The following is a 24,569-nucleotide window of genomic DNA, read 5'->3' as shown; positions in this document are numbered from 1 at the left end:
CTAGAATCCCCTATTGACAGGACCTAAAAGGAAGCCAGCTGGGACTTATATTAATTTTCATCACAAACTATAGGAGGAGAAGGTGGAGCTGAGAAACAGTGGGTAATTAACCAGCACATTTCCCCATCTAAGTTACAGTCCTCCCCCTCTGTTGCAATTCCTGTTCCCCTTCCTTTTATATATTGGTGTATCTCGCTCAATTCCTTTCTTTCCTCATAGAATATGGACTACACAAGGTCAGTGTTCTCATTACTATTATGTAACAAACTTCTCTAAAACGTAATGGCTTAAAACAACAACCATTTTATTAGGCTCCCAGAATCTATGGGTTAGGAATTTGGACAGGATACATCAGGAATTTCTTGTCTCTGCTCCATGGTGTCCAGACATCATCTGGGAAGATTTGGAGGTTAGGGTAGCCTGACATCTGGGGGCTTGGACTCCCTTAAGGCTTCTTCCCTCACATGTCTGATGCCTGATCTGAAACGATGTGAAGATTTGAACTGCCAGTGTGAGAGCTGCCCATCATCTTTCTAAATGTCCTGGCTTCCTCAAAACCTGGCAGTCTCGTGGTAGTCAGGATTCAAGGGCTCAAATGTGAGTCTTTCAGCTACCTAGTATAACCCAGACTTGGGTTTCACATATCATTACTCCCATACTCTATTGATTCAGGAAGTCATAGGCTCACCTAGATTCAAATAGAAGAGAATATAGTCACTATTTCTTGATGGGGAAGTGGCAGGATCACAGTACAGATCATGAGACACGGTAGGTATTTTGCTCCTAACTTCAGAGAACACAGTCTGGCACAGATTCTTCTCTCCTTCCTTCCTACCCTGTTAGAAATTTGGCACTGAGGAACATTGCCTAGGCTGAAGTTGATCAACACATTTAAAAAAATAGTTCAAAAGATAGGAATATTTTTGTATTGTAATTGTATTGTCAAAAATACTTTCCACAAAAATTCTTTCCTGTTTCCTATGTTTTAAAATTATTTGGGGGGAAAATCTATAATTTTTTGCATATGGCATAATATTCAAAAGATACAAAAAGTCTATACAGTAGAAAAATGTCTCCTTTGGCTTTTGTCCCTCAGCCAGCAAGTTCTGCTTCATAGAGACAAGCACTGTGACCAATTTCTTAAGTTTATCTTTTAAGAGAATTAGTGCAGATGTTAGTAGTAGTATGTGCATATGTATTTATATGTGTATATACACATATAAACATACATATAAATTTATTACACAGATGGAAGCGTATTGGATATACTATTTTCTGCATCTTGAATTTTCACTTGATGATATATTTTGGTGACCTTAGCTTCTATATCTGAATTTTGAGAGTAGATTTAACCTTCTTTCTTATTTATTCTGAGTTTATATTGTCCAGTGGGAAAATTTTTGCTTCTCCTTTTCCAATTAAAGATATTAAGACAGAACCTCAGCCACTTTCGCCAGCCTCCTCAAGTTGTTCAGTCTCATCTCCTCAATCAGTGGACTCTTACTCATCAACTCAGCATGTTCCTGTAAGTAACTAGTCTTTTACAATGATTTTGGTTATAGTGGAATCTGGGAAATATGTATATGGGGAAGGAAGTTAACTTTTATTAAGTGCTAATATAAATCTTACCTCTTTTAATCCTGAGGAAGGACCTTGAGGGAGTTAGAAAGTTGTTAGTCTCTTTGATTTTGCCATCCTTCCCTTCTTGTCTTTATAATTTCGTTGCTTCATTTGTTTATTGTACTTTACCAGTATCCAGTATTTTTTTGTTTATCGAGCTTACTGTCTTTGCTACACTCTTTCCTCCCTATTAGGATATGTGTTCTTTGAGGACATGGTCTGTTTGTGTGACTCCTTAGCCATAAAACCTAGAATGGTCTCCTTAGTTCAGGAATGCCTAGCGCTATCTTTTGAATGAGTTAGTAAGGTTTTTTACAAAACCTTAAACATGCTTCTGCTCTTCATCTAGGAAAAAAATTCTTGAGGGCAGGAAAAGAAAATACCAAAAGACTTAGGCATTTTTTGGAAAGGAGAAAGGAAAAAAAATAAGAAGAAAAATTTAAATTAATGTTTCAGTATATTATATCTGATGTAAATTGAGGTATCTTCATTCTGGCATGATTTACATGTAGTCGGTTACTAAATCCTGATGATTTTATCCGCTTAGTATCTCTAGGATTCATCTTCTCCACCCTGCCAGACTATCATCACCTCTTCTGGATTAAGGCAATAGAATTTTGACTGGTCTCTCTGCCTCCTAATTCCCCAGACCTTTCTTAACAGAGGAATCTTCAAAGAGAAATCTTTAAAAATCACAGGTTTGATTGTGTCAGTTTTTTGCTTAAAACCTTCCCAACCGTTACAAGGACAAAATCCAAATTGCTAGTGTATCAGGCCTTCCATGACCCGGCCCCTGCTTACCTCCAGTCTTCTTTCTCACTGTCCTTCCTACCCCTGCCTTCTTCACTGCTCTTGGCTTTAGCTCCGAGAGCTCCTGTGCGCTCCAGTCTGTGAACAACTGCCCCAGGAGCTGTGTGAGACACCACCAGTGAACACAGGCAGTGAGACCTCTGCTTCCACCATTTTAGATTTTTGGACATGCTCTTCCTTCTAGCTGAAAGAGCCTTTTTTTCCCTTCCCTTGGATGAAGGTAGCATGTTACATCCCTGTCATTCACTTTGTTTATTTAACTTAGTGGCATATATCCTGGAGGTAACTACAGTTTCAGGTTATAGATTCTTTCTCATTCCTTTTTATGGCTTTATAGTGTTCTGTTGTGTGGTTATATCATACTTTATTCAATGATTTCTGTATTGATGGACATATGTGTTGTTTTCAGTCTTTTCTGAACTCAAACACTGTTGTAATAAATACTATATACATAAGACACTTCATATTTTTGCCAGGATATCTTGGGGATATACTCCTAAAGAGAGACTGCTGAGATCAAGGTGATTTTTAATATTACTGTTTATTGCCGAATTTCCTCCAAAGGGTTGTACAGTTGTGTACTCTGACCAGGCAGTATGTAAGAGGGCCAGTTTTCCCTTCATTGCTACATAGCGTTAGCGTGTTTTATTTTCTATTCTTTTATTATAAGTATGGTTGGACATCTTTTGGTTTATTTCATATGTATAATGCCTATGAACTGTCAAATTTTTGTCCATTTTTCTATTCATCTTTTTCCCTTCAATTTTTAAAGTGTTTTATAACATATTAGAATTATTAGTGCTTCAGTTCAGTTCAGTTCAGTTGCTCAGTCGTGTCCGACTCATTGCGACCCCATGAATCGCAGCACGCCAGGCCTCCCTGTCCATCACCAACTCCTGGAGTTCACTCAGACTCACGTCCATCGAGTCAGTGATGCCATCCAGCCATCTCATCCTCTGTCGTCCCCTTCTCCTCCTGCCCCCAATCCCTCCCAGCATCAGAGTCTTTTCCAATGAGTCAACTCTTTGCATGAGGTGGCCAAAGTACTGGAGTTTCAGCTTTAGCATCATTCCTTCCAAAGAAATCCCAGGGCTGATCTCCTTCAGAATGGACTGGTTGGATCTCCTTGCAGTCCAAGGGACTCTCAAGAGTCTTCTCCAATACCACACTTCAAAAGCATCAATTCTTCGGCGCTCAGCTTTCTTCACAGTCCAACTCTCACATTCACACATGACCACTGGAAAAACCATAGCCTTGACTAGACGGACCTTTGTTGGCAAAGTAATGTCTCTGCTTTTGAATATGCTATCTAGGTTGGTCATAACTTTCCTTCCAAGGAGTAAGCGTCTTTTAATTTCATGGCTGCAGTCACCATCTGCAGTGATTTTGGAGCCCAAAAAAATTAAGATTAGTGCTTAGGTTGCGAAATAAGTTACAAGTGTTTTCTTCTCTAATTTGTCACTTTCTTTAAGCTTTATTTCTGGTGTTTACTTTCTTTAGAGATACTTTTCTCCATAGCCGAATGACCAATCTTTTATTGCTTTTGTTGTTGTTGTTACTCAGAGGAGGGTTTTAACTGCTCAGAAGTTATAATATTTATATTCTTGTCTTCTTGCATGTGTGTATATGTGTGTATATATAGATAGATGTGTGTGTGTGTATATACACACATATAGATAGATATATAGCTATGTAGATGATAGATAGACAGACAGATGAGAGAGAGAGAGTTTGGAAAAACCTCAAACTTACAGAAATGTTATGAGTACATTACAAAGAACTTTTTCCCCGTGAATCATTTGAGAGTAAGTTGCCAACCTGATGCCTCGTCACCCCCAGATACTCCAATGTCTACTTCCTACAAGTAAGGATATGTCTTCTAGTCATAATACAGCTATTAAAATCAGGAAATAAATGTTTATACCTTATGGTCATCTGATCTTCAGCTCTCATTTAGATTGTGCCAGTTCTAGAGATATCCTGTAGAGAGCAAAAGGAGCTAGTTTGGAATCATACACTGCATTTGGTTGTCCTGTCTCTTTAATCTCCTTCAGTTGAAATAGTTCATTCTTCCTTGACTTTCATGACTTGTCACTTTTGGAGATTAAAGACTAGTTATTTTATAGAATGTCTTCTGGTTGGGTTAGCCTGGTGTTTCCTCAGGGTGAGATTCAGTTTTGTGGCAGGAATATCACAGGAGTGATGCTGTGTCTGTCTCATTTACTTTGGATGCTATTGCATGCTGTTTTCATTTGTCCTGTTACTGATGAGGTTTACTTTGTTCATTTGATTAAGGTGGTATCTTCCAGGCTATTCTACTGTGAAGTTGCCCATCTCCCTTTGCCATAAACGGGTATTTTATGAGAAGGTACTTTAAAACTATGTAAAAATATCCTGTTTCTCATCAGACTTTAAATTCATTCATTTCTTTGTTTATATCAGTATGGACTCATGGTTTCCTAGTTTATTCAACAGATTCAGTTCAGTTCAGTTGCTCGGTTGTGTCCCACTCTTTGCGATCCCATGAACCGCAGCACACCAGGCCTTCCTGTCCATCACCAACTCCCGGAGTTCACCCAAACCCATGTCCATTGAGTTGGTGATGCCATCCAGCCATCTCATCCTCTGTCATCCCCTTCTCCTCCTGCCCTCAATCTTTCCCAGCATCAGGGTCTTTTCCAGTGAGTCAGCTCTTCATATCAGGTGGCCAAAGTATTGGAGTTTCAGCTTCAACATCAGTCCTTCCAAAGAACACCCAGGACTGATTTCCTTTAGGATGGACTGGTTGGATCTCCTTGCAATTCAAGGGACTCTCAAGGGTCTTGTCCAACACCACAGTTCAAAGGCATCAATTTTTCTGTGCTCAGCCTTCCTTATAGTCCAACTCTCACATCCATACGTGACCACTGGAAAAACATAGCCTTGACTAGATGGACCTTTGTTGGCAAAGTAATGTCTCTGCTTTTTAATATGCTGTCTAGGTTGGTCAAAACTTTCCTTCCAAGGAGTAAGCGTCTTTTAATTTCATGGCTCCAATCACCATCTGCAGTGATTTTGGACCCCAGAAAAATAAAGTCAGCCACTGTTTCCACTGTTTCCCCATCTATTTGCCATGAAGTGATGGGACTGGATGCCATGATGTTAGTTTTCTGAATATTGAACTTTAAGCCAACTTTTTCACACTCCTCTTTCACTTTCATCAAGAGGTTCTTTAGTTCTTCTTCACTTTCTGCCATAAGGGTGGTGTCATCTGCATATCTGAGGTTATTGATATTTCTCCCGGCAATCTTGATTCCAGCTTGTGTTTCTTGCAGCCCAGCGTTTCTCATGATGTACTCTGCATAGAAGTTAAATAAGCAGGGTGACAATATACAGCCTTGACGTACTCCTTTTCCTTATTTGGCACCAGTCTGTTGTTCCATGTCCAGTTCTAACTCTTGCTTCCTGACCTGCATACAGATTTCTCAAGAGGTAGGTCAGGTAGTTTGGTAATCCCATCTCTTTAAGAATTTTCTACAGTTTATTGTGATCCACACAGTCAAAGGCTTTGGCGTAGTCAATAGATTATAGCTCATTATTTTATTTATTCTGATTCTTATGTTGTCCTGGATTTTGCCAGTGCGGGTCCCTTCACACTGACTCCTGTGTTCTGGGCTTTGACACCCTACCTCAGGCTGATGCAATATGGATACAATCATTACCTTACTCTGACTCCCTGGGCTTGGCCGCCTGCCCTTACTTGCTCCCCTTGGACTCTGACACTCCCGCAGGCTGCCTCTCTGCGTCCGTGCTTGTCTTGCACTGCCCCATCTAGTGGCTTTAGGATCAAATTATTCAGAAAGTAATAGTTTCTAAGTGACTTGTTAATATATATATTTCCTAAGGTTTTATTTTTAATTTTCAAATCTCTGATCCATTTGGAATAATCCTGGTTTATGATGTAAGATACAAATCCAAGTTTTTTTGTTTTCCTCAATGACTATCAGAAGGACTATTCCAGTACCATTTATTAAAGTTCCTTTTTTTTTCTCACTGATTTCAGTTTTGTGTGTGTGTTTTAAACTTACGTAAATGGTGTTATATCAGATCTCTTTATTTATTGCTGTAAAAAATTAGCACAGTGTTTTTAAGACCCGTTCATATCGCTCTGTCTGCATCAGTTTGTTGAATGTAACTGCCTAACCCTCACCTGCATCACAGAGAACATTGTCAAAGATGTCGCCTAGTAGGCCTAAGAGCTGACCTTAATATGAAGAGTTAAGGACAAATCTAGTTTTAATTTTCACTGTATAAACGAACCAGTTTTCCCAGTTGTATTGCCTTTGTAATCATCTTGTTAAAGAATATTATATGTTTCTCTGTTACTAAGGGTTTCTTTTTTGTCTCTCAGTTAGGCTTTATCATTTTCTTCATATAGATCTTATACATGCTTTAAAAATTAATTCCTAGGTATATTGTAATTGCTATTACTAGTATGAATGAACTATTTTTATTATATTTTCTAAGTGATTATTAGTACATTTTTATAGTGAAAATTTTTTTGTTGGTTCTTAAATGTGTTCTAAGTAGATAGCACATCATCTTGCAAAACAAAGGCACTTCTGTCTCTTCTAATATTTGTTCCTATTATTTTAGTTTCTGCTATAATTATGTTTTGTAGAATTACAGAAAAAGCAATTATTTCTTTCTTGTCCCAACTTTAATGGCAAAGTATTAGTATTTTACCATTAAGTATGACTTTGGCTAGCTAATGATTCCTAGATTTTTTTTTTTAAATTGTTAAATCATCCTTCCAGTTCTTATTTTCTAGGACTTTTATGAAGAATCTTTGCAGAGTTTTATTAAATGCCTTTTAAGCATCTAAGGCCATAAAGATAATCATTTCCTCCTATATTATTTCTTACTGTTTCCCCCCCCAATGTATTATTATTCGATACACTGTAAGGTTCATGCAGTCCTGGGTTTTGGCTACATGGTGATAGGTGTTAGGGATGGATGAATGAAGCGGTTCTCGTCCTCACCAGCATGACTGAGAGTGACCATTTCTGCCACATACTCTTTCAGGTTATTGTAACTTTTCGTATCTGATGATTAAAAAAAAAAGATTTTCTTTTAAATTTGCCTTTGGCTACCATTTGCATTTCCTTTTCAGTGAAATGATGACTCCTGTCCTTTGTTCATTTTAGGCAAATATTTTCTCTTAATATATATCTTTTAACTTTGTTTATGGCCTGTTTTTTATTATAAAATAATTATTATTCACATCTGTTTTTTCTTCCTCTATGGCTTCTGGATTTTTGACTTAAGGGGGCCTATATCATGCTAAAAGCAAACAAGTATTCTTTTAACTCTTGTTTCAGTGATCTTGTAGATTCTTTTGAAGATGATATGATGTATGTATGTAAATGTATATGCCTATTTATTTATTATACATAACATCTTTCTCTCTTGGAATTGAAATGCTACTTTATCCTATGTTAAGTTTCTTTATTTTAGCAAAATGAGACAGATCCACTGAATATTGAATTTTGGAAAATATTAATATTTGTATATCTCTGCATTATTAATTTGCCTGTTAAATAAAATAGCCCTGCTCCTTTCAGGATTTTTCTTTCAAACATTAGGGACAAAGGTAGTGTTAATAAATAGAAAAGGATGAAAATAGTAAGAATTATTTGCTTTTGAAATTCCTGTAAGTCTGAATAAGAGATGGTGGGGAAAAGATATTAGCATTTTAACTGTAATTCTATAATGATCCTAAATGTTTATATGGCTAGGAATCAAGTAAAATATAAAGTTTGTGGGAGAAAATGTAGAAGCAGATCGAATCAGTGATCATATCTTTAATATGAGGGTTAAATAGACATACTTCACTTTTAGTTATTTTTACTTTAGTATTGATGGATAATGTTGATTTATCCATCATCTCTTAGTGCTTACTGTGTAGATATAGTTGTAATATATCACACCTTTGACTTGAAATTATCTTGAAGTGTTTCTGTTTATACATGGATCTTGCCTCTCTTTCTAAGCCATTTTCTGCTCAAGGATACTATTCTTCTGCATGAATTTATTTGTGTTTTATTTTACTGCAGGAGGAGTTGGATTTGTCTTCTACTTCTCAGATGTCTCCTCTTTCTTTATATGGTGAAAGCTCCAATAACCCCTCCTCAGCAGAGCCACTGAAGGAAGACAAGCCCATCATTGGTCCTAAGAGCAAAACTGGTATTACTCCATCTGCTAACTTCTGTTATTTCTATTGTAGACTGAGAGTAAGCTCCATATCTTAAAATAAAATGTTGGATTAAGTGTATGTTTATTAAGCTAGCTTGCTGTTTTTAAACTAGTGGACCTATATCCTTTGTTGTGAATGTTAATGTGAAGAGGAAAGGGAAAAAATGATCTTCTTTGGTTGTCTCTGTCTTTATAGGTGAATGATGCTCTAAAATAGATTTAGGGCCCCATCTTCAGGAGAAATTTCAAAGTTTCACCTAAAGAAGTTGAACGTGAGGCCCATTTGCCTGTGACATTTGTTAACCTCATTCACCTCAATGCTTTATTCAGTGATTTTAGCTGTTTTTCTTTACTGGTTCCTGTGTCCCCTTCGCAAAGCTGTAGCTTGGTCAGAAGGGAAGACCTCAGATTGAGGACTCTTCTTCAGTCCACTAAGATAAAATTCTGTTTTTCAGTACATTAAACTATGCTTAAACTTCAGTTAAGGGTAGTCAGAGGTTAAGATAATGTGTAGAGAAAGGTGTATAATAGAATCTGCTTTCTAGGTTTTGCTTAATTGCACTTAAATTATTTGTGGTTTGGTTTTTCTCCAGAAAATGGACTGACTCCAAAGAAAAAAATTCAGATAAATTCGAAACCTTCAATTCAGCCCAAGCCTTTATTACTTCCAGCAGCACCCAAGACTCAAACAAACCCCAGCGTTCCAGCAAAAACCATCATTATTCAGACACTACCAACACTTATGCCATTGGCAAAGCAGCAGCCAATTATCAGTATACATCCTGCACCTACCAAAGGTACCTGAATGGAATCTGATGTTCTGTATGTTTAATTGGAGGACACTGAGGCGTGGGTCATATGACTTGTTTTAATTCAAGGTGTAATTTCTGAGCACATGCTGGGTGTGTGTGTCAAGAATGTCCTTGGCTCTGAGGAGGTTATAGAGAGATGGTTAATACATGGTTCCTGTCCTAACAAGGGAGGTAGCTATCAAGATCAATTATATCTGATACTTCTTTTTTCTCACAGTTTTAGTGAAAACACCATCCTCTAAGGCTTGTGATTTTGTAGCGAAGAAGAAAATTCTGGGAAACTTTCTTGATGCTATTGTATTCTGAGATTTTTGTATTTATGAATTTTTTTTGTTTTTAGGGAGAGGTTAGTATTTAAAGTACAATGGTCCATTTCAGGTCTAATAGGTGTGGTTTGACAATAGAATCAGACTTTTAAATCTCCGAGTAGAAGGAAGCAGTGTTTAATAAACATGAGCTTATACAGGGCATTAAATACCTGAACCTCTGACTTCAAGCCATTAAGAATGTGTGTTTTCTATATTTCGTCCACTAGATGGCCTCGTATAGTTGATTCTATAAGAAGTTGAGGTCTATATTGAAAGAAGTTCAAGTCTGAGGATTTGGTACTGTTCACATATAGGAATATGTATATATTTGTCACATATATGACCAACCTAGACAGCATATTAAAAACAGAGACATTACTTTACCAAAAAGGTCTATCTAGTCAAAGCTATGGTTTTTCCAGTAGTCATGTATGGATGTGAGAGTTGGACCATAAAGAAAGCTGAGCACCAAAGAATTAATGCTTTTGTACTGTGGGGTTAGAGAGCATTCTTGAGAGTGCCTTCCCTTGAACTGCAAGGAGATCCAACCAGTCCATCCTAAAGGAAATCAGTCCTGAATATTCATTGGAATATTCATTGGAAAGACTCATGCTGAAGCTGAAGTTCCAATACTTTGGCCACCTGATAAGAAGAACTGATTCTTTGGAAAAGACCCTGACGCTGGGAAAGATTGAGGGCAGGAGGAGAAGGGGACAACAGAGGATGAGATGGTTGGATGGCATCACTGACTTGATGCACATGAGTTTGAGCAAGCTCTGGGAATTGGTGATGGACAGGGAGGCCTGGCGTGCCATAGTCCATGGGGTCGCAAAGAGTCAGACAAATGACTGAGTGACTGAACTGACTGAACATACAGGAGTCATTTGCACACAGAGTTCTCTTGGGAAGAGTATTCATCATTGTGCCTATACTGATGTGTGTACACATGGCTAAAGCGAAACTTGTGCAGCATTGTTTCCATGGATTTATCTTATTGGCACCAAGTAAGACTAGGTGTCAATGGGATATGGGTTATAAATAAATACCAGTGTTACGTTTATAACTATATTTTCAGTTATAGATTTTTAGCTCATTTCTTTGAAGCATGGTTTTAGTGAGGGCAAGGTCATAAATTTGATTTCCAGGTACTCTGTTAACTTTGCTCTATTCCATGGTCATAGACAGTATGGCATTGATAAAAAGAACTAGGTGAAAGACTGGATGGATCCATGAAAATTCACCAATCCCTTCCAGAAAACCCCAACCAAACAAACCTGAAATACCTGCCCTCTGAAGACAGGGTCTAAATATGGTCTTTTTCATATGAAAAATAGCAGTCCTGTCTAATGGGTATTCTTGTGACCTGTGAATGGATATCATGAACTCCTTGAAATAAAATGCAAGATTTAGTGTATATTATTTGTGAATTTTTCTAGGGATAGTCTCCAAAACTTTCATCAGGATCTCAAAAGTGTACATCATCCCAAAGGCTAAGAATTTAAATGTGTGAAGAACTTTATTATAGCTTCCATAAGCTATTAAAACACATACATAAAAAGTAAAAGTTTGACATTAATATGATCAGTATGTAAAGCAAGAGGTGTTCCTAAGAATTTGCTCTTAGTAGACCATTGGCTTCTTGCCTAGAGAATCCCAGGGATGGGGAATCCTGGTGGGCTGCCATCTCTGGGGTCGCACAGAGTCGGACACGACTGTAGCGACTTAGCAGCAGTAGCAGCAGACCATTGGCTATGTTTGAATGATAGAAAATCTTACCTATAGCGAGAAGAGAAAACTTCTCTGAGCAGTTTATCAGTTTCAGAGGCCTGAATCATACACTATTCAGAACTTCAGTGCTTACCCATTATCTGAAAACAGTATTTATTTTGGGGGGAGCATATGCTAATACAGGCCTCATTACTATTTTTATAGTGTAATCTGGAGAGGTAATTTTGTAATAACATAACATTTAAATGTATAACTTCCAGTCTTACATTTATTTGATAATGGGGAGGGAAGAAGAGAAATATAGGAAAGGCATTTTACAGTTAATCGATATAAGTATCAGAAGTAAATATTTGTTATTAAAAAAGAAGTAATTTCTTTTTTTGGCTACACTGTGCGGCATGTGAGATTTTTGCTCCCACTCAGGGATCAAACCCTTGCCCCCTGCATTGGAAGTGCAGAGTTTTAACCACTGGACTACCAGGCAAGTCCTGCAAAAAAGAAGTAATTCTTACAGGATTAAGTTCAAATTGTCTGGCTTGGAATGTGAAACTCATCATGGTTTGTCTCCAGTTTAGTTTTCTAACTTTACCTTATAATAACTCTCCTTTCTATAAATCTTTGGTTCAACTAATTTGGCTATTGTCCGTTACATTTTCTTGTTTTTTCTAGTTTCTTGACATGCTGTTCAGTCTGCTGTAAATAACTGCTGCTTACTTCTACATCTGTGTCCTATACATTCATTAAGATTCTTACGATAGTGCAGATGAGAGGTGTTGAAACTTGGAATACCAGTGAAGATCCAGGATAGACAGTGGAGATGTTAGAAAGTGTAGAATCACAGGGGTTGGCAGTTAGGTGATGGGAATGGAGGATGGAAAAAGGGCAAGTATCCTCTCTTGGACTTTTTGGGTAGATAGTGGTTCAAATCATTGAAATGGAGGATAAAGGTAAAATAACTTGTTCCAAGTCATCCTATTAATAGAGGCACAGTCAGAACTTGAGCCCAGATGGTCTGGCTCAGAGTCTGTATAATTAATTACTATGCTCTATTGCCTCTAAAAGAATGCAGACAAGTGGTCCTTGATCTCACGAATTGACTATCTAATTGGAAAATTATATCAATAGTTAAATAACAGTAACTATGAAAACTAATGAATGAATTATACATGAAATACCCTTATGAAAGTTATTATACATAAAAGATCAAGGGCCAGATACCATTCTAAGTGCTTAACTGTGTCCTCTTAATTAATCCTTACATCAACTCTGTGAGGATAGGTGCTATTATTATCATCTTCATTTTATAGATGAGAAAATAAATACACAGAGAAATTATTTACTCAGTCACACAGCCATACTCTTTCAAACAAAGAAGACATTCAATAAATGTTTGATACAAAGTTTGAAATCTTTGAAGATAATTGAAAACGAGGACACTGACTATCACAATCAGTGAGTCATCCATAGGCAAAAGTATTCAGCATTGAAACCAGCCATGGTCCATGAAGGGGGATTTGTGTGTAATGCCAAAGAGGATTTTGAGCATGCTGAAATGGATAAACAGTGTTTTGGTATGCCCTTTTTAACTGTTTCCACATGAGGAACAGTAGTAACTTGTGCTCAGCTGCTAACTATTTAAGCCCTGAAGCAGTTCTTTGCCTTGCGTTTTGTGACCTGGTGAGCATCTAGCACGCCAGATTTAGCAAGCCACCGTGAACACGCTGTAGTAGAGATGTAGTTGCTTCTCCCCATTTTGTCTTGAACCCACACATGCCAAGACTATTTAGAGGGTCTTTGATTTAGATATTAAATAATTTGAGGTTAGTTGGGCACTCTGGGATGAAAGGGCTTGATGAGCATTTTTGAAAAAAAAGAGGCATCAATGGCCTGGAAGGACTTGGAGCCACATTTGGTATGCAGACCTTGCCTTGATATTGCTTCATCTCCCTTGCTCCATGCTACAGTTCTCTTAGCAAGGAGGTGGTGATAACCAGACATGAACACTACAGACTTGGATTATTTTTTGAATCAATTTTAAGAAAATTGATTAAGAAAAGCCATCTGCATGTGTTATCTATCAATGCTTTAAATCTGTAATTGGAGCTAAAAGTAGGATTGTTTCCTTGAAATGATTTCACTCTTTACATTTACCACCTTCTCTGACCTTTGGAGTAATCCCCTAAATTCACTGAACATTTTCGTTTTGAGGGGTTGCTCAGAGGTTAAAGCAATGCAGAAGACCTGGGTTCGATCCCTGGGTCAGGAAGATCCCCTGGAGAAGGAAATGGCACCCCCCTCCAATACTCTTGCCTGGAAAATCCCATGGACAGAGAAGCCTGGTAGACTACAGTCCATGGGATTGCAAAGAGTCAGACACGACTGAGCGACTTCACTTTCACTTTATCATAATTTTTAAACTCAGGAGATGTGGAACACTGCCCCTGATAATGCTGTTTTCAAAGTATTGCTTTAAATCAGTGGTTCTCAACCTGTAGACTGTGGATCCTGGGATATGGGTGGTTGAAGTGGCAGTAGCTTTTGGCTTTTTTGTAGGGTATCTGCAAATCCATATTTTCTGTTGACTGGATAAATAATTTGTTTCATATATCTTTGCACTGATTTTTAAAAATTTTGTGGTTATACTTAGGATAATAAATTCCAGATTCATTTCAAATCACTACTAAATTCTTACTAAACTTTTCTCATCACATATTTTCTCCATCTACAGAAACTGAAAGGACAGCTGTGATCGTCTTGGGTAACATGATTTTGATATTAAAGAAGGGTCCTTAAATTCAGGGTGGGAACCTTTGGTCTGAGTTTTACATTCTTGACATACATGAGTATGTCTTTCACAGTACCAGATTAACTGTAATAGATCAGTAAGTGTTATTTAAAAAACATTTGGTGATATGCTACTTATTATTATTATTTTTGGTTTTGCAACGTTGCTTGCAGGATCTTAGTTCTCTGACCAGGGACTGAACCTATGTCCTTGGAAGTGAAAGTGCAGAGTCCTAACCACTGAACCACCAGGGAATTCTCTATTAATTATTTTTATTTGAATATTTGGCTAGAGCAAGTTTATATCTGCTTATGAGTTATTACCATATTTTATATGTTTTTATTTCATAAAGTAAATTATTCCAAGGGAAAATTAGAAGATAAGAATACTTGCTGGCTACTGCTACTAAGTCACTTCAGTCGTGTCCGACTCTGTGTGACCCCATAGACGGCAGCCCACCAGGCTTTCCCGCCCCTGGGATTTTCCAGGCAAGAACATGGGTTGCCATTTACTTCTCCAATGCATGAAAGTGAAAAGTGAAAGTGAAGTCACTCAGTCGTGTCCGACTCTTAGCGACCCCATGGACTGCAGCCTACCAGGCTCCTCCGTCCATGGGATTTTCCAGGCAAGAGTACTGGAGTGGGGTGCCATTGCCTTCTCCGTAAGAATACTTAGGGATCACTTATACTAAATTGTGTATATGATAAATCTGTGAAATTACTTTTAGGTCTTTCTTACTAATTTATTTACTTTTTAGGGATAAAATACTATTAATTCTAGTATAAGTATGCTTTCAAGGCCTTTTGAGACAGAAAGACTGATTTTATAGAAGTGATTTTTTTTTAAGCTAAAACATGTTCATAACAAACAGGTGTTTGAAGCATTATTTTGATTTTTAGTTTTCCTTGATCCTTTGAAATACTGAGCTGAATTTTACATGGGTCATGTTACACTGTCTGAAAGCATAGTATTTTTTTTCCTTCAAGAAGAGTATAAATATACAATGGGACATTTTAGTTGCCAGTTACTTTAATACCTTTATTTTGCTGGATAGGCTCAGGCAGCTGTGGATGTTAGGTGAGGCTTTCAACGCCTTATAAAATTGGCCAGATCTGAAAGCAAACACTCAGCAGACAAGTAAAAGTTTTACTAGATCAGTTTGGGAGTTGTATGAGCCTTCTTTAGGTTATGATACTAATTTTCAGAATAGCATAATTTTAAAATAAGGTTAAATGTGAAGATTAAGAAAAGACTTGTAGACTATTTTGGTGGGTAGGGGAGTCAACATTATCTGCAGGTTATGTTAAATTACAGATCTGTGTTTCCCATGTTAGCTAAGAATTTATCTCAAGTGGTTTTAACATTTTTGATATTTGTAGACTCAGATTCTTCCGAGTATTGACTTCCTGAATCTCTGTCATATATTTTTGGTGTTGTATGTATTTCTAAATCCCATTAACTTAAAATATATGATTCCGTGCTCAGTATACAAGGTTTGTTCTTTGTAATATGATAAATACTTCTAGCACGCAAAAGTTTCAGAGGTTAATACTTAGGGAAATCTATGTATAACTTAGCAGATTTAGTATTTGTTAGTTGAAAAAAAGGTGGAAATACGTTGTTAATCATAACTTCAAAGACAGTGAATTTAAAACATATTTTAAATTCATTAAAAACACAACAGTGAAAGTCAGCAAGAATGTGTGCTGCTCTTGATTGTGGTTTAATTGGTGGTTTCAAATCGTTTCATGTGGTTTTACCTATTGTATCTGCAGAAGAGACCTAAGTGCTCAACAGCTTGCCCCCGCCGCAGCAGTTACGCACCCCCTGATTCCTTTTCTTTTTTCTCTACTGCAGGTCAGACCGTGATGCTCTCTCAGCCTACCGTGGTTCAGCTCCAGGCCCCTGGAGTTCTGCCCTCTCCTCAACCAGTCCTTGCTGTTGCTGGGGCAACCACGCAGCTACCTAATCATGTGGTGAATGTGGTACCGGCCCCTGTGGCAAACAGCCCAGCAAATGGGAAACTTTCTGTGACCAAACCTGTCCTACAAAGTACGATGAAAAATGTGGGTTCCGATGTAAGTTTTGAAGTTGAATGCTTTTTTAAATGCCTGATTTTAAAAATGAGAACAAAAAAAGGACACTATTTTTGTTTTTTAAAGTTTGTTATATTGTGTCAAATGTGCTGAAATTGCACATCCAATCTCTGGTGGAAAATTAAGGTAAGGCTTATTTTGTTAGAATCTAAGTGAAAAGGTTTTAAAAAGTCCAAAGTAGTTTGACTAAGAGAGGTATGCATACCTTCCTCTTCTTTAATTCCTTCTTTTGAAACTTTTCATCGCAATACTTCAGACTGTCACCCCCAACTCAATCATAAAATACTAGTATTTTACAGGATTCTTTCATGTTTCCTGATTGAAATGTTTTTGGCAATGCCCCAGATAAGTCTGTAGACTTCTTTTTGGTCAGAGTTTATATTTAGCTTCTCTCTTAACTTACTGTAGAGTTTTCACCACTGCATAATGATGACTTGCTACTCTTAGGAATTCTGTTTCTTAATGATTATTTAGTTTTTTCCCCATCTTTGCAAACCTTCAGATTTTCTGTTATAGGGACTTTTTGTAATTTATAAATCACAGAAAGTTTCCCAAGATCTGTCACGGCCTAAAACCAGTTACAGTACTTGCCAGCTAACTCTTGCTTTCTTTAAAAGTGATACAAAATACCTTATGTTATGTGTTAAACAGTAATTGAACATCATGGGCCTGAAGTTCAATGAAAGTTAAAATCAAGTAATTAGTCTGAAAGTGGATTCTCTAAAATCATGACTGGGAAAGCAAAACAAACCCTATATCTTTTTTTAAAATAAAAGTGGATATTACCTTTTCTTTAGGTATTGCAAAGTATTTTTAAAATCCTGTGAGTTATATAACATTGTATATCATACTATTGACAGATCTGTCTACTAGAATTTATTAACTAGCATTTCAGTAGCCATTTCGTTGTAGAATTGCTCTACTGTTGCATAAACACAGCCAAGTAATCTCCATCAGCAATATTGTAAAGACCCATAACAAAAGAATATTATCTACTGGAGTAGAACACCGAAATTCTAATTCCCACAGTTTATATAGGAATTGAAAACAGTGTGTGCCAAGACATGAAGGAGGAACAGTAGTGTTACATGAGAATAGACACACGGTACAGGATTGAGCTCGATTGTTACGTTAGTCTGAGTACTGAAAAAGGTAAGCGCACAGTGCTGTAGCTTAATAGACACTAATGCATAGAATGTGTTTCGGTTGAAGATGAAACGATGTGAAGCTGAGATTTGTTTTAAGATACTCTATGTGGAGGTGATGAGCACAGAACAGAGGAAACAGGATTAGCAAAAAAATGTTGGTACTCATTGAGGGTGGGTGTGTAGTCTTTCTTTCCTTTCTGTATTTGAGAAGTTTTCTACAATAAGTAAATGAACAATGATACCAAAAATCTAAAAAATATTTCATGAAATATTCAACTAAAAATCATACATCCAACTTTTCAGTTAAAATGTTTTTCACAGGAGAATGAAGTTCGCAGGGAAATTCTATTTCATTTCTGGTGATTTGTCTGTTCAAATTATGTTTCTTCTTGACTAAGTTTCAGCAGGCCGTATGTTTCTAGAAGCTTGTGTGGTTCTAGGTGGTCCAGTTTGTTGGCATATAACTGTTCATAGTATCCTCTTATGACATTTTGTGTTTCTGTGGTTCCAGTTGTTATTTCTCCTCTTTCATTTCTTCCTTTGTCTATCTGGGTTCTCTTTGTTTTTCTCTAGGTTGGGTGTGGTTAGAGGCTTGTTGGTTTATCTTTTCAGAAGACCAGCTCTTGTTTTGTTGATCTTTTCTGGTTTTGGATCTTTATTTTATTTATTTCCTCTCTGATTTTATTATCTCCTTCGTTTTGCTGACTTTGGGTTTTGTCTGTTCTTTTTTTCCTAATTCTTTTAGGTGTCAGGTTAGGTTATCTGAGATTTTTCTTGTGTCTTGAGGAAGGCCTGTATGGCTATGAACTTCCCTTTTAGTACTGTTCTTGCTACATCCCATGGGTTTTAGGAAGCTGTGTTTTCATTTTCACTTGTCTTGAGGGATTTGCTGGTTTCCTCTTTGGTTTCATTGCTGACCCGTTGTTTGTTCAGTGGCTTGTTGTTTGGTCTCCATGTGTTCGTTCTTTTCCCGTTTTTCTTACTGTGGTTGATTTCTAGTTTCACACTGTTGTGATCAGAAAAGATGCTTAAAATGACTTCTATTCTGAACAAGGATTTTGAAAATGACCGCTTAAAATTTTCTTTTAATACTTTTTAAATTGTGAATTTGAATATTTTTTCTGTAATACTCACAAATAAAACTTGCAATAGAAAATATTCAAAGTTGTCTATAGGTAATTTGTTTAGACATTAAAAATATGTATTTTGAAATATTTTAGACATGAAAAAGATAATGGCTAATTAGAAATTTAAAAAATATTGATGTATATGACATCTATATATTTTTTTATTACCAACATTTTTGATTACCAATCATACCTCAGTGAGTACCAACATTTTTTTGCTAATCATGTTTCCTCTGTTCTGTGCTCATCAGCTCCACATAGAGTATTTTAAAGCAAATCTCAGCTTCACATCATTTCATCTTCAATTGAAACACATACTATACATTAGTATCTATTATGCCACAGCACTGTGTACTTACCTTTTTTAGTACTCAAAATAAACTAACATAATAGTCAAGCTTAATCCTGTACTATATATCTATTTTCATGTAACACTACTGTTCCTCCTTCATGTCTTGGCACACACTGTTTTCAATGTTAAAAAATCTTAGCATATTTTAGTATACATTCATAGAATTATAACATTCAATCATGGGATGGTCCAGAGGAACGTAGCTAGGGTGGGGAGATGGTCTAGAAACCATGTCATGGGGAGAAGAATGGTTTAAGGGTTGGTATGATTCAGTCAGCTAAAGAAAATAAGACTGAAAATAAAGCCGTCTTCTAGAAAATGAAGGTTGTCATGTGGAAAATAGGATAACTGTTCTGGGTTATTCCAGAGGACTCATCTAGAACAGGTGCAGGTAAGTTACAGAAAGTAAAAGTCAAAGTCGCCCAGTCTGTCCGACTCTGCGATCCCATGGATGAACACTCCATGGGATTCTCCAGGCCAGAATATTGGAGTGGGTAGCCAGCTGTTCCTTTATCTTCCCAGCCTAAAGGTTCAAACCCAGGTCTCCCACGTTGCAGGCGGAGTCTTTACCAGGTGAGCCACCAAGGAAGCCAAAGAATACTTGAGTGGGTAGCCTATCCCTTCTTCAGTGAATCCTCCCGACCCAGGAATCAAACGGGGGTCTCCTGCATTGCAGGCTGATTCTTTACCAGCTGAGCTACAAGGGAAGCCCAAGTTATACAAAAATTTCTTCTAAGAGTCTTTGATGCAGTAATTCTATTTAAAAACAAGAAGAGATCATTGTTTCTCTTCTAGGCTTAATATCTGAATAATGAGCATCTTAATGGTGGCAGTCATCATTGTATGTCACTGGCACACATTCTGCAATCTTTATAAACATTGCAATTCATTATTTGTCTGTTAGCCAGACATCCTTTAGAAGTTCTTTGACGTGAAAGATTATGTCTGTTTTGGTTTTAAACTCTTGGAGTGCTTTGTAAATTTGGTGAATAATGCAGTCAACATTGAAGAACTGGGGGATGTGTGAGATGAGAAAGTATAGGACCAACAAGTACTAGCTTTTTTTTTTAAGCAATAATTATTGACTAGCATTCTTATTATTTTTCAAAATTCAGAATTGACAGTGTTATACAAGAAGGATTCAAGTACTGTATGTCTGGTGCAAGAGACGTAAAGACGATTAGAATACATTTTCCAATCAACTTGCATTGAGATTTTTGTGCTTGTTTTTCCTTGACTAGCAGCACATCAGGGAGTGAGCCAAACCTTTTCAGTATGAGTTTTCTGTTAGAGGTTTTGACTTAATGTTTATTTCAAGTAAAGAAACATCAGTCTGTCCTCTATCAGCTGGACAAGCCATTCAGGAACCCAGGATAAATCTGTTCCAGAAGGAGCTGCAGAAAACTTTGATCTGCTCACATATGTAGTCTCCTGTGACCTCAACAGTGTGTGTGTTTGTTAGACTCAAGTCCTATTAAATTAGGATAAATTTGAATTAGTATAACCCCGATTCAAAATGGCCAAAATGAAAACTTTTTCAGCAAGCATTTTTTTGTGTGTTTTTAAACCACAAAATGTGGTGGAAAAGTTGTAATTCGGTACCAAAAAAAAGTGTATCAGTTTTTTGTGGCTTTGTATTGCTGACATGGCTTCTTTTTTTCTACCTTTTTTGTTCTTTTCATTTGGCTGGTTTCACTCTCCAGAGGTCTGCTCCTGCCATAAAGTAGCATTTTTAGCATACCATATTCTGCAAACTACATTAAGTGCCACATTTTCTGTTATGAAACAGTTTGCCTGGTTCAAATTATAATCTCACTCTTCCTGCCTTTTGCTGGTAAATCTGTTCTGTTTAACTCTTGGAAACCTCACCTAAGTCTTCAAGAAATATGGTTGGTTTTTGGCTCAGATCCTGATGGAAAAAATGAACATGGTCTCTCATTTCAGTGTAGAAATTCTCTTAAGCAGTTTCTTAGTAAATGGTAATCTTGGAACTACAAAGATGCCTTCACGGGAGAACATGCTTATCTTTCTTTAAAGTGCTATTGAATGTTGCCAAACATCAAACCAAGGGCTTGGAAACAGCAATCTGTTTAAATCTGCATTGAACACTTCCACTTACCCATTATAATTCCCTAAAGTTCACAAGACATTATGGTCCTAGTTTTAAGGCTACGGAGCTACAACATTGTTCTGGTTACTGGGACAACAGAACAGATAAAAAAGAGGAGTGAAATTCTATTCTAAATGTCGCAAGTGGGTCAAGGTGGAACAAAAACTCTTAACAGAAATCAGTTGCTGGATACAATGGAAAGAAAATGATCAGAAACAAGGTCAGAACTTGAAGTAAGATCAGATGGGAGACTGATGAAGGGGTACAGGCTATACTGACAGGAGGCCGCAGGTCTTCTCTCAGTCCATTCGCTCCACTGAGTGTCTTCCAAACCCCTTATTACTTTGGACCCTCTGTCTTGTTCCTTACTTAGTGACCTTGACTCCTTCCGTCCCAGCCCCTTTCCTTTGGGAGGCCCTGTCCTGGGCCACTAGAGCCATCATGAGAAGGTGGGTGCTGGGGATCCTTTTCAGTGGCCTTGGGTGTGAGAATGGTGTGGAGGGGATTCCCCTGGCATGCATACCGAATTGAAACTTTGTGTTTCTTTCTGTGGGGACAGTGTTACATAGTTAAGTTCAAGAATTCAGGTATTGTTAGTATTGTCAGCATGGGGGTGATGTGATGCTGGCCCAGATGATGCTGTACACAGTGTTCCTTCATTGCGGTGGCGGAATGCTGAAGGTGGGAATTGACTACATTTACAGCAAGCAGTAAGCAAGCCTCCTCATTGTCCAGAGGGAGATGTTACCTCATCTCTCAAGGTCAACCCTGAGAAATGGCCTGGGTAAAGAGTGGTCAGGGCTTTGTATTCTTGTCATACCCAGGAGGATGTGTAGTAGCGGGACTCACAGGGTACCCCCTAAAGGAGTAGCTTCCAAGAAAAGTATGAATCTAAAACAATCTGTTTACAATGCAAAGCAGTGCGGAGAAACTTAGAAAGATGGAGCATGTCTGTGTTCTGTTTCAGAAAAAAAAAGTGAACTACTGGAGATGCTTATTTTGTCTGTAAACCCACAAATAGATACTGTTAGGTCAAAGTGTGAGCTGAATAACCTTGAATTGTGTGACTACCTTAGACCTAAGAAGATAAATAGTGAATAAATAATGAACTTTTTAGTAACTAAATTCTTAAGCAACAGAGACATTGAGATCATGATATTTCTTTAGGCTATAAAGTAGAGGAATCCATCAGAACAAATTCAACAGGAAGATTTAGAGATCTGAAAAGCTATCCAGATTCTAGTAAAGAAATTACTTCTGTGCTGACTACTTTTTGGCTTTGCTGCTACCAGACACTCTGCACATAAAAGAAAAACATGCTTCGTTAAAATATTTGCAGTTCCTCTTTAGATGGAGATTTGGGGCTCCTAAAAATTTATCCTGAATAAAGACTTTGGCAAGTAATCTCTTCTGTGGTTACAGTAGCTTTGGAATGAGAAGTGAACAAAAATTTTTTTTCCCTTGCATTAGGTTAGATTTATGTCACGGCAACTTTAACATTCTTTATTCTTTATTTCTCAGTTTAGCATCTTGATAAGGTTAATAAATAATTATTTTTAGAGGGATGCTGATTTATATCTTAATAAATAATTAAATGCTTCTGTTCTTTCTCTGATTTCTCTTCCTATAAACTACCCCTGGAGACTCATTCCTAGGAAGACAGTCCTCCCATGACCTAGATGCTTTCTAGCTGTTTTGTTTCCCTGCTCAGAAGCAATCACTGTTACCAGTTTTTTGTGCATTCTTTCTGAGATAGTTCTTTAGTATATAAGAGTATATCTTTTTACCTATTTACCTGTTTTATGGAAATGGTAACATACTATAAACACTCTCTTGCATGTCACTCTTTTCAATATATCTTAGAGATTTTTCGACAGCAGTACATAATAAGTTTTCTTATTAATAGGTGCATGGTAGTCTTATCTCATACAGCTGTCATAATCATTTAAGAGTTTTGTGGGGTTTTTTTTTTCTTTGTAAACATTCCTCCATTGAATAACTTGGTACTTATTTCAGTTTGTTCATATGAAAGTATATCTGTAGGAGAAATTCTTGGAACTGAAACTAGAGCGTCAGAAGCTAGGTAGCTTTTCACCTTAGGGGTAGTTGTAATTTGTCACAGAGTTTCTTAATGGAACCCATTGATAGGTTTCAGTGTTTCCATAAACAAGTTCCCTTTTCTTCACCTCACTCTGTTCCCTGCATAATTGCTTGTAATACTTTGTATGCATGTACATTTGTCTGGAAAGAGAAATGTACATTTCTTCTTCTGCCTTCCATGGCCTTTTGAGGTGACTGAAAGCCCTTGTTTGTTTGGGGTTTTTTAATAGCTTAGTTGGGCTAAAATTCATATACTATGGAGTTTACCTTTTTATTTTAAAAAATTGTTTATTTTCTTTGGCTTTGCTGGGTCTCCATTGCTGTGCACAGGCTTTCTGTAGTTGCAGCAAGTTGGGGCTACTCTCTCGTGGCAGTGCATGAGCTTCTGATTGTGGCGGCTTCTCTTGTTGCAGAGCACGGGCTCTAGGGTGCTTGGGCTTCAGTAGTTGTGGCACGTGGGTGTGGTTGCCCTGCCGCATGTGAAATCCTACTGGACCAGGGATCAAACTTGTGTCTCCTGCATTAGCAGGTGGATTCTCAGCCACTGGACCACCAGGGAAGTCTGAGTTTACCGTTTTAAAGTATACTATTTAGTGATTGCTTAGTATATTCTCAGAGTTACGCAACTGTTACTGATGTTTAATTCTAGGATATTTCATCACCTTAAAAAGAAACTCCATTCCTGTTAGCAGTCATTCCTCATCTGCCATCCTCTTCAACCTCTGGCAGCTACTTCCTAATCTGTTTTCTGTATAAGGGAAAGTGAAAGTTGCTCAGTTGTGTCTGACTCTTTGTGACTCCATGGACTATACCGTCCATGAATTCTCCAGGCCAGAATACTGGAGTGGGTAGCCTTTCCCTTCTCCAGGGGATCTTCCCAACCCAGGGATTGAACCCAGGTCTCCCACATTGCAAGTGGATTCTTTACCAGCCACAAGGGAAGCCCAAGAATACTGGAGTGGGTAGCCTATCCTTTCTCCAGCGGATCTTACTGACCCAGAAATTGGACCAGGGTCTCCTGCACTGCAGGTTGATTCTATACGAACTGAGTTAAGCCTGCTTTCTGTATGGAGTTGCCTGTCCTGGACATTTCATATCAATAGAATTATACATGATATAGCTTTTGTGTATGACTTCTTTCACTTAGCACAGTATTTTTCAAGATGTATTTATGTGGTATACTTCAATGTTTACTCCTTTTTATGGCCAAATAATAGTCCATTTTTCAGATATACCACATTTGGGTTATCCATTCATCAGTTGATAGACATTTGGGTGGTCTCCGCTTTTAGGCTATTAGGAATAATGCTGCTTTGAAAATTCATGTGCAAGTTTTTGT

General features: G+C 37.5%; 1 protein-coding gene across 1 annotated transcript in view; it reads left to right on the top strand.

Moving 5' to 3' along the window:
• Positions 1-24,569, top strand: part of ATF6 (activating transcription factor 6) — a 234,658-nt gene that overhangs the window by 17,623 nt on the left and 192,466 nt on the right. Inside the window, exons 5-8 of the mRNA XM_055586677.1 lie at positions 1,425-1,525; positions 8,526-8,655; positions 9,258-9,461; positions 16,155-16,375. Coding sequence (XP_055442652.1) covers positions 1,425-1,525; positions 8,526-8,655; positions 9,258-9,461; positions 16,155-16,375 — 656 coding nt within the window. The remainder of the gene's footprint in view (positions 1-1,424; positions 1,526-8,525; positions 8,656-9,257; positions 9,462-16,154; positions 16,376-24,569) is intronic.

Source organism: Bubalus kerabau, chromosome 6, assembly GCF_029407905.1.
Source record: "Bubalus kerabau isolate K-KA32 ecotype Philippines breed swamp buffalo chromosome 6, PCC_UOA_SB_1v2, whole genome shotgun sequence".
NCBI lineage: Eukaryota > Metazoa > Chordata > Mammalia > Artiodactyla > Bovidae > Bubalus > Bubalus kerabau.
Note: the sequence above shows the minus strand (reverse complement) of the source record. Positions and strands in the feature narration are given on the sequence as shown.